This window comes from Morone saxatilis, unplaced genomic scaffold (assembly GCF_004916995.1).
Source record: "Morone saxatilis isolate NCDOM2014 unplaced genomic scaffold, NCSU_SB_2.0 Contig4, whole genome shotgun sequence".
Classification (NCBI taxonomy): Eukaryota; Metazoa; Chordata; class Actinopteri; family Moronidae; genus Morone; species Morone saxatilis.
In genome coordinates, this window is record NW_023339984.1 from 2,437,915 (window position 1) to 2,449,032 (window position 11,118).

At 39.5% G+C, this 11,118-nt stretch overlaps 1 protein-coding gene across 1 annotated transcript in view; it reads right to left on the reverse strand.

Annotated features, from left to right (window-relative positions):
* The window catches only part of sorcs2 (sortilin-related VPS10 domain containing receptor 2), a gene marked incomplete in the record, with an annotated part of 290,079 nt that overhangs the window by 9,404 nt on the left and 269,557 nt on the right, over nucleotides 1-11,118 (reverse strand). Inside the window, 8 exon segments of the mRNA XM_035675658.1 lie at nucleotides 572-695; nucleotides 1,333-1,466; nucleotides 2,735-2,921; nucleotides 3,012-3,183; nucleotides 3,633-3,752; nucleotides 4,101-4,234; nucleotides 4,710-4,830; nucleotides 9,831-9,938. Of these exon segments, the coding sequence (XP_035531551.1) occupies nucleotides 572-695; nucleotides 1,333-1,466; nucleotides 2,735-2,921; nucleotides 3,012-3,183; nucleotides 3,633-3,752; nucleotides 4,101-4,234; nucleotides 4,710-4,830; nucleotides 9,831-9,938 (1,100 nt within the window).

Below are 11,118 nucleotides of genomic sequence, written 5' to 3' on the forward strand. Positions count from 1 at the left end.
ATAAAAACTCCTTTTTGAGACTTCGAACTCTGGTCTGCACTTGAGTCCTTGTTACCAGCCCTGACACTTATATGGAACATTCAACTACAATCTCAAGTTTGCTTCAACTGAAGTTAAGCTGAGAAATGAACCTCAATGTCACATGACTGTTTGAAACAGCACAGTCGCTCTCTTAAAAAAAAACATGCACCTTATAAAAAAAAAAAACACATCGGTTTGTAGAAAGCTATTTGGATATATTTCAACAGATATTTTAATCAATTAGCCAGCAGGTTTGTGTGTCTGAATGAGTCAGAGACCAAGAAGAGCTATTAAGAAATTCTTACAACTGAGTAAGACTGACATGTTGTCCAAAGCTCTGTTAGAAGCTAATAATGAGCTAGACTATTGTTTCCACAATAATTTAACTTATTGTCTGTTATGGGTAGTTCAATGGTAGTAAGTTAAAATATACAGTAATGCTACATTTGAAATATGGTGTAAATTGATCAATATGATGTAAGTTCTTGTGCGTGTGGCGAGTGGACATAAAAATCAATGTTTATGCTGGAGAAGAATATTAGTGTGGTACCGTAGACTCGGACTGTCCTGGTATCCTGCACCATGGACCGGCCGTTAGAAGCCTGGACGGTGACTGAAACCTCTCCTGTCTCTGGGAAACGGGTCAGAAGGCTGTTCTGCAGAGTCAGCGTAGGCTACAGGAGAAATCACAGCAGGCTGGCTGTTAGTTTGGTCAGCTGTGTATACAGGAGGTCAGAAATGTCACAGAATGGCTTCCTTGATGACATGTTGAAATTGGTCAATAACCAATACTGTACACAAACAATGTGATAGAGCCACAGACAATTATCACCTGAATCTGCAGCTCCACTCAGTTTTTTTTTTCTAAAGTGAGTTTATGCTCACTGATTAGCTGCTTTAAGTTCCCCATATCAACTTAAAAAATGATGATATGCCAATGCTGTGTTCACAACCTGTATCTGCTGCCCTAGTGGCAGGTAACTGCAGATTTAAAGCTGCAATAATCAACATTTTTATAGCTACAATATAAGTAATGACATAGTCATATAATAAAGGTCACAAGTAGGGATGAATCCACTGTGAATTATCACCAAAACCTGTAATTCCCCTCAGTTCTACAGAGCTCTTCAGCATATCTTTCAGCTCACTGTTTTGATTTCCTGCCCTGAAAGTTTAATTCAACCCACAGAGGCTGCTGCTTGTAACCACATAGCTCTGATAAACCCACTGTACATGTTAAACCAAACATCAGCAGACACAGTTAATGAACTATTTCACTGTTGTTACAAGATGAAGCTTGTGGTCTTTTACCCGCAGGTTGTCTCCTATCCACCAGTAGAAGACAGTCAGGTTGGCCTCAGTAGGGAGAACCACGGCTGTCAGATTGACCTCATGGTTTCTTCCAGCAATGGGAACCACTTCCATGTGCACTTCCTGCAGAGGAGCTGTAAATGAAAAAAACCTGATTTATAGGAATTTTTATAAAATGATTTATAAAATTACACCATTTTATTCAGAAGCAAAAAAATGATTTAGTTTTGAATGCATTTGCAGGTCAAACTCACATAAATGTGAAAATCTTCATACAACGTTCCAAATAAGAACCGAGTATAATCTTTACAAAATAAAAGGATGATAGCTCAGTGAGTCTCCCACAAGAGTCTTCATTATCAGCTTAAACCCACAAAATGAAACCAGCTCTTTGGGTTTTAAAGCTGCACAAAGACAGAGACGTCTTATCAAAGTAAAAGACAAAATAGGAATTTCCAATTCCCACTCACTGAAAAACCATAGAGCCACCTTATATGTTAAATTTAAGTGTCAGATGCAGTCAGTGGCAGGGAGTCTTTTCTACCCACGAGGTAAAAAATCTAAAGTTAAATAGATGTGAAATTCAAACCTGTCTCCTTCACAGCAGGGGGTGACTTTTTGAGCAAGCTAGACATGTCAGAGATGACTGAACAGACTGCAAAAGAATGTTTTCACTATCTTTATCTTTCTGTTAAACAAAATTTAGGTCAAAGGACTGTGCAGGTTACAGACATGTCCTAGACAGTCGCATGCAAAAATGGAGACAGGACTCAACTTGTCTGCTGTCAGACTTACTTAAGACTCAATTTGACTTGGTGATTCATAAGTATTGAAAAATGCAATATTGTGTGTTTAAACTGTCATTTTCAGGATGCACTCAACGTTTCTATAAGCTAATGCAGACCTTCAGCTGCAGCTGCTTTTAATGAATTAGTCTATCCACATAAATGAGTAGCTAAATAGTTTCTGCTTCTCTCCGACATAGTGACTATTTTCTTCCCTGCCATGCAAAAGTTCCTGAAGCACAAATCATTTATGTGTCTGCTTAAGTGTTCTTTTTTTCACTTGTCTATTACATTAATTATTAGAATTTTTTTTTTATTAAGCTGTTTTAAACAAACTGAAGGGGGCAGCTGCTTAGATAGACCCAACTAGGATCAAAAGCTTGCCATTATTAAACTTTTTTATAGGGTAAGTGTGTGGGCTTTACTGATTTTTTCATTGATGCTGTTTTCACACAGCCTTGCACCTAATGATGATAATAACTTTTTTCTAAAAATATCTAATAAAATGTTTTTGTATAATTGCTCAATACAGCTTAATGATAAATGATCTTATATAGAATATACACAGTTGTCCAATAACCATATACAAACATCCAGTGACTGTCTGGGAGGCTGACCTGTGACCTGGATGTACATGGTAGCCTCATCGTGCCCTGCCATGTTCTCGGCCTTCACTGTGACCTTGTAAACACCCGGTTTTGCATAGCGATGCTGGATGGGCTCATCCGTCACTGTCAGGTTCTGGTAGATGGCCCTAACTCCATCACCAAGGTCCACCTGGTACTTGGTGCTGCTGGTATCGCCCTGTTAGGAATGGACAGGGACTTTCAGCTGATTCAAATTGAACAGAAGGAAGGAAAGGAAGAACAGGCAAGAGAACAACCTTCATCCTACCTGCTCCTGGTGAACAATGAATGTGATGTCATCACCAGGCGCAACGGCCAACATCTGCCCTTTGATGCCGACCTGTAGTCCTTGAGGGGGGAGCAGAGGGCAGTTGTGCTGTTTGGCACTCTGCTGCTTGTTTAGTCCCCCTTCACACACGTTGGATATCACCTTCCTGTAGCTGAGACACAGCAGAGGACAGTGCAAGTTTAAGAGCAAGAAGGCATATGCCCAGGAATAGTTCAACATTTTGGGAAAAGCACTTCTTTTCTTCTTTTGTTTTGTTTTCAGGGACTGAGATGAGAAGATCAGTATCAAGCTATCAGTGTATTAAATACCGAGCTGGAGACAAGAGGCAGTTAGCTTTGTAGGAAAGACTGGAAGCTGTTTGATCCGTTCATGAACAGAAATGCAGAAATGACAACTTGCGGTTTTAGGGGGAGTTGAATATTTATTATTTTTTGGCAACAGGCTAGCTGTTTTCCCTGGCTAACCACGTCCTGATCCCAGCACACAGACACTATATTGACAGACAGATCTCATCTCGCTGCTTAAAAAAATAAATATCTATGTTTCCCAAAAACTTTCTTTGAGTCTGCCACAATGTTGTGTGAGTGTACATGCACAGACCCAGTGCTGGTCTCAAAGGTTTGTCCTAGATGGCAGTCTTCGGGTGGTGAATCTGGATCGTGCCAGAAGTCAGCGAAGCAGCGTTTGCCCTCAACATGGGAGCGTTCAAAACCATAGTCACTACACAAATACACACACACACACACACACACACACAAGATAGAACAATAGTAAAACAAAAATGCAACACGGTATCATCGTTGTATGTATATGTGTAATTCAATATTGCATAATTCACAACGTCATGTGCTAGTCAGAGGAAACAATTGACAGTGTGGATGCAATGAAGCAAAGGTTCTGTCTTGGAATCAAATTTTTTATTTTCTACAGTGATGCTATAAGTTTTTTTATATCATTTAATCTTCCTGTGCCATTTTATGGACCAGTGTGTAGGATTTAGTAGTATCTAGCAGTGAATCTGCAGATTGCGACTAACTGAACACTGCTCGTGGTAGTGTTAGTGCTCACCAGTTGAAGTCTTTCTCAGTGCACTGGCAGGGTTTGGTGGTGAGAGCCGAGGTGTAGCTTTTTCCTTTGATACAGAATGCCGTGTCCTTTCTTTTCCTGAAACTCCGCTCTTGGCCCATAATGCACTTCTCTCCCTGAGGGTGACCATGGAGAAGTGAGATTTCAGTTTAAAATATAATCAAAGCCTGTCACAACATTGACTTATCATTTAAGAATGTCATTAACATTGAGTGAATTGAGTTTCTCTGGCCATTATTATATTGGCTGTTAAGGAATAAATTACTCTGTAGCCTAACCCTGTGCCAAATGCTTAACATTATATTTAAGTGCAATTTTTGATTACAGACCAATTTGTTTTGGTTGTGTGGTTTTATTTGTTTTATTTGTCAAGTATATTTTAATATTTTTTAACATTCCAATTCCAATGTCTGAATATCTAAGGAATGAAAAGTTTATTGCGCTTTAAAATGTGTACTTGCTTTATTGTTTTTTATTGCAATAATTTCTGGAACAATATATATCATCCAACAAAAAGAGTTTTTTGTGACAGGCCTACACATATACAGTGTAAGTATGTGTGTCTGCACTGTATTTACATGTGTGCATTACCTGCAGGTCTGTGAGCTGCCAGGAGTCATAGTCGGACTCTGTACACTGACGGGGGAAAGACTGCCTGAAGTCCACTTTCACCAGCTCCCAGTCCGACCTGTAGCTGATGTGGCCAAACACACTGCAAACACACACCACAGATACAAAATTAACACATAATGTAAAATGAAATGTATGCCAATAATATAATTACAAATGTAAAATCTGATCTGTATCAGATTTATCTTATTTTTTTGCCAAGAATCTGACTGAAACAGCATGACTGTAATCTAGGTATCACCAGTTTAACCAATTATACAGTATCCAGATTCCTCTTCCTCAAAGTCCACATCATAACATGTGAATGAAAAACTGCAATACACAATAATTCACGTATTCCACACTAACTCTCACCACATGGCAAAGTAATCCTAAAAAGATATTTTAATCTCTATATTTAAGTTTCACATTTCGGGATGGCTAAAATGAAGCTAGAGCCAATAACCAGTGAGCTTAGCTCAGTGTAAAGACTGGAAACAAAGGTAAATTGCTACTCTAACTAGGTTAAAACAAATAAAGCTCATTAATTAACATGGATTTTGGAAAATACAGCAAAGTTTGTAACAGGTAGGACTAGATAATCTCATTTAAATCACAAATTCAATCTCTCTTTTTTGAAGACATTCAAGTCATAATGTCCCTCGTATGATGTAGTCATTACACACAGATAATTAACTGAACTTTCTTGTTGCTTTACATGTGGATTAGAACTCCACAGGGAACATCAAAAAGATTTTTGCCATAAAATATAACAAAACCTTGAAATTGTACTCTTTTTGTCGCCTCTCAGAGCTGCAGTTCCCCTTCCTCTCCACTGGATGGCGACGTTTTACAGTACAATACGGGTAATTCTACCATTCCCAATTCCTCAGCTCAGCTGTCTTTTCCTTGCGTGTCAGTCAGAGCATTTTTTGAAGCAGACTGATGTGACACAAGTCAGCGCCTCCGACATTACATTGCTGGTGGCAGCCTGCGATCACCTCACTGGAGTGCAAGGCAAGCATGACTAATGTCGTCTTCGCCGTCGTCGTTAAGGGGAAGTGATGGATGTCTCAGCTGTGGTCTCACATATGCTGCCGTTTCACATTCTCATCCCTTTATCTTTGTTGTTTCTCTGGTTCATCTGATGGTCTGTCTGCTGTTCTCCAGTCTGTTTGCTCTACCTTTCTAACCTTTTTCTAACTTGATGTAATTTTAATGTACTTTTCAGGGTTGAGTTCACTCGAATTACAAAAAGTCGGATTTTTCCACCGGCCAGGGCCAGATTAATTTGCTATGGGGTCCCACTTTCTGTGCAACGTGTTTGTATCCTGTTTCTATCAAATCACCACATGGGTAGTATATACCGATGCAGGTAGTTTTGGTTTTGTGTGCTGATAATGGTCAGATATTGGAGAATTCTGCTCCCACCCCAAATAAAATTAAATCTAGCATTTTGTTTGTAGAGCTTAAAGAAGTGCAACAGCAAATGAACTGCAACGTTTTTATTTTTCAGAAACAGTGTACAGTTTTTTTAGGATAATCCACAGAATTTGCCCTGAACAGTTTTCATTGGAACTACTTTCTACCAATGAAATAGTCCATGTGAAAACTGCTGACAGTATGGTCCATGGATTATGCAGAGGAACTGAAACATTGGTTCTCATGCAAAAAAACTTCATATGAACAGATTTGCACTATACAGATATAGTTTAAGAAGGAGTAAGATTTAAGAAATTGTCGTCTTCAGCAGTTTTGTCTTACTTAGAATTTTCTGCTAGGTCAAACACCCAATGCATGATGATGAAGACTGCTTTTCTCCACTTAAGACCTAAACAGGGGGTCTGTCATTCAAGATACCGTTGATTGTTGAATCTCATTCCCAGGACGTCAAATACAGACGTATAATCACCTGAATAAGGGAACTGACATCTTTATCTACAGACACTGCTTGTAACTTTCCATGTGCCATGTTGAGCTGCCATGTTTCTAGAGTAGCCCAGACGGGACGAACCAAACACTGGCTTGGAATTTCCGACTTCCCAGTCTAATATTTCAACTAGAACGCTCCCTGAAGTCAGATTCCCTAGTAGTCAGATCAACCTCACTAACCTCAGCCGCAAAATTCAAAATGGCTGCTCCATGCGTCAAATCAGTGAAAACTCTAGTAATGTGCTGTTTATTACCATTTCTTACTTTTGTGTCAGTCATACACACATTGCTGTCCAACGTCTGTCTGTGGACGTTTGTATGAGCAAAATACAGCGCAATGTATGTTATCAACTGATATCGCTAACATGGCTAATAGCTAACCTGGCTAGAGCTTGGTTTTCCAACTTGTTGTATGCTACAAGAACGCAGTCAACTGGGGTGTGATGTCATTCCCAGCTCTGACTTTTGACTAAATGGAACACACTATAAAACCTACTCACTGGTCTTTTAAATGAATTTTTAATGCTATGGTGAGTACAAATGAAATGCAGTTCACCTTTGTCGTATTTGAGTGGCAGCAGACGTTTCAGAGGTGTATATCTGGAAACCTCAGCCAATAAAACCAAAATAGTCTACATGGCTAACTACCCCTAGGGGCAAGAAAATATGTTTCTTGTGATTTTGCTGAACCATCAACATGCCAGTCAATGGGGTTCCGCTAGATCTACACTATTATAGTGTACCAATGCATGTGTTGCAAACAGTACAATTATCACTGATAGCTTAAGCGTTAAGTGTAAAAATCAACCCTTTTTGTTTGTGTGTTAATTCCCACCAGCGCAGAGTTAATTTAGCATTTTTTTTCTAGTTTTGAATAGCCACCCCAGAGCTGTAAGAGCTCTATTAGTGGACAAACAACACACAAAACAAAACAACATTCATTAACAGAGGGAAATTTGTTCCTTTCCTTTCCTTATTAAAATACAGAGCTAAGAAGGAGAAAACATTATTGGAAATGTGTTTGGAAGTCTTGAGAGTTTTTGCTGCTGAATGAGTTTAGGTGCTTCCTTTGAGGAAAAAGTGTGTTAGTTTTTCTAAGTGGGTTTGTTACAGTACATGGTGCAGGGAAATAAAAGAGTGGAAATTGTTTGTCAGCAGCAAAATAATAAGCTGGCATGATGCTCCCGTATAGCAGCATGTGCAGTATAAGCCCAGTGAGAGTCTGTCCAGTCTCTGATATTTGACCAGCTGTCATTAGTATGAGTGCTGGACGATCTCTGCTCCCCCACCTGTCCTTGGTGCTAAGTCACTGCTCAAAGACTTCATTATGGGATGGCAGGCTGTGCCGTCAAAAATCGAAACTCAGTGGCAAGGAAATAGACCCTGGCTAATCTGTCAGACATGAGCTGCCCTCAACACCCCTCCTTGGCCGCCGACCCTATCTCGCCAGAGCCAGATGGGCGAGGTATATGCGTGAATGTGTGTGTCAGTATCAACCCAGGGGGTGTGTGTCAGAGACATGGCAGATAATGGTGAGTGAGCCTGAGTGTTCAAGTCTCTCCTACTTGTGTGCGACTGCCTGTCTGTGTGTGTGTGACCATCTCTTTGCCCTTCTCAGCAGATTACAGCTGGAAGCTGGCCTTATCTCTGAGCCTAGGCCTGGAGTCTGAGATGATGTGACAAGTCTCACTCCAGCTAACTTACTGATGGAGAGATAGAGAAAAAAGAGGGAGAGAGACTGATGGAAAGACTATATATATTATTAAAAAATATGAACTCTTAAAGTTGCCATCAACAGTTTTGTTGAGGAGCTGCTGATAGCTGACATTTTGTGCATCCCCAGAAGTAGAGTAAAGGACAGAAAAATCTAAATTTGAATTCAAGATGATAATTACAACAACACTATAAGCCTACAGCCATGATAGCAGCCTCATGTGGCTCCTGATTACACAACAGCAATCAAATCAAACTTTGCTGTCCTTAGATCTGAACTACTGAGTCCCCACTATTTTTTCCCTCCATTTCTTACAGTGTACGGCTATGAAGGTATCACTTCAGGTCAAGAGGAGAGACTTGAAAAAAAAAAACTTTAACCTGGTAGGTATATTAACATGGATGTTCACATGCTAATGTTTAAAAGTAAAAATTTTGTATTTTAGCAAATTAGCATGATAAACCCCAACAGCTAATTTGTCTGACAGCGGCCATTGCTCCGAAAGCTTCTGGAAATACACAGTCTGGTATCACCAACTGGCATACGTCATAACTAACTGACTTTTTAAACCCCAAACCATGATCTTTTTCTAAATCTAACCCCGTAGTTGATGGCTACACTTTACGGCTGTATAAGCACTTAATTCCTAGAAATAACTTGCGTATGGCATACAAATGATCATTTCTATTCCATATCTAAGCAACTGAACAACCTGCATCATATCAAAAGTGCATGAAACTGACCAGCTGACGTTTTTAATATTAATAAGAGAACCTGTACCAGACTGCTACTGATCTAAGCCTGATGGAACCTGACAAAGAGCCCAGCAGAGATGCACAAAGAAACTAAGACAGAAACATTTGCACCAATACAGAACAGAACTACAGAAATAAAATGTCAGAGTGGAGAAAAGCGAGACGGGGGATGAGGGCAGAAGGCACGTACAGGCCTTCTCGCCCATCAACCTCTGCCGCAACGGCAATCAAACCCTCTGGAGGTGAAGAGAGAGGATGGCTTTGCAGGAAATCAGGAGTGAGACCAGCTGCTGTTAGTGCCACGAAATTGGGCTCCCTGCTCCAACAGTTTGAGAGGGAATTGTTGTGATGGGAGAGAAACTTGAGCTCCCTTGAATGTAGTGTACGGCCAGGCAGGGCTGCCCTGTTTGACCCTCTTAGACAACTCATTAGAACCTAGCAGAGAGCGGCAAGTGTGAAGGGTGGAACAGAGGGTTGAGCTATAGAAGGTGAGGGAGATACCGTGTGTTAATTTTTCTTTCCACAGAGCTTTCCCAATTCAATATATTGTAATTTACACTTATACTTGAATGGAAGCTCAGATTTGGAAGTGTCTCTGTAGGGATTTAAAGTCTTCAGAATTCAACTGAACTTTCTATTTATTATTCCGACAGCAGTCCTGAAATTGAACATTTCTCATGAGGAAATTGTGAATCCACTCACGTCATAACCAGGGTCTCGTCTCCTGGCTCACTCAGGAGTCCATCGACAAACACAGAGGTGCTGGTGAAGTTGTGAACAGTCCACGTCCGTCCTTCATCAATACTAAACCTGTGGAGAAACAGGCAGTGTTGACAATCACCAATATTCAAACAAAGACATTGATGAAAGTCTCCTCAGAAGACTTCTGAAATGAATGGATTATACATGATTATGTGCAGCTTACTACAGTAGTAACTATATTAGTTCTTCTACGTCCGAAGAGAACATTAACTTACATTTTTTAGTGGGGTTATAGGTCAGGATTAACAAAAGCTCTGTTCATGACAAGTGGATGTTCAGTATTTACCTATTTACAGTCTTGGAGATTAATTTAGGCTAACGTTAGCAGCTCTGTCCTGGTCTTTATTGGATTCAGGGAAGTTTAACCAGGCTAATGATGACTAAAAGCCTTTTTTCTCTTGTAATATTAAAATTAAAACCCTATTGTTTTAAGCTAAGCATGTTCAACCAATGTATGCATCTAATGTTAGCTAGGTAGCTACAGCTAAACAAATCTGCTAGCAATAATTATTCCTGCTGACAGACAAGATTGTGAAATCAAGGACCAATTGAAAAAAACTGCATATGCATTGGGCTTAGCAGTTGGCTGTACTCTGATGGACAAAATACAGAAATAAAAGGTGAAGGAGACAGGGACCATGTAAAAAGCTGCATCCACTGAACTACCAGGCCTGATAATGGTAGTGGATTTGTGTGTGATCTGTGATCTTGGTGTTATTGAGAATGAATTTCATTTTCTGTTTCACTGGTCTGTGTACAGTGACTTAAGGAATGAACTGTTTAAAAATACAATTGTTTGAATAAATCCAATTAAAGAACCTTGATTAGTTTTGGTTGTCTGAAGGTGAAATGTTGAGTTGTCTCTTTAAGGAGGACATTTTTGTTAAGAAGATTTATAGAAAATACATTGCAATTAAGACAGAGAACACTGTATACAACATAATCAGACATTTTGGTCATGAAAATTGAATCTTCTGAAAGGTTTTCTTTTGTTTGAATGTGTGGAACTGTATATTATGATTTGTCACGTGGCTATCTTGGCTGATGTTGCTTTAGTGTCTTGTAAGACCATATTGGCCTGGCACCACACTTAAATAAATCAAATCAAATCAAACCAGGGAAGCTATTAAAATAACAGAAATGTAAACATTTAAAAGTGCTTTGATGAAAATGGTATAATCCTTCCTGTGTAACAGTAATTGATATTTGTGTTTCTTGCAATCCAAAC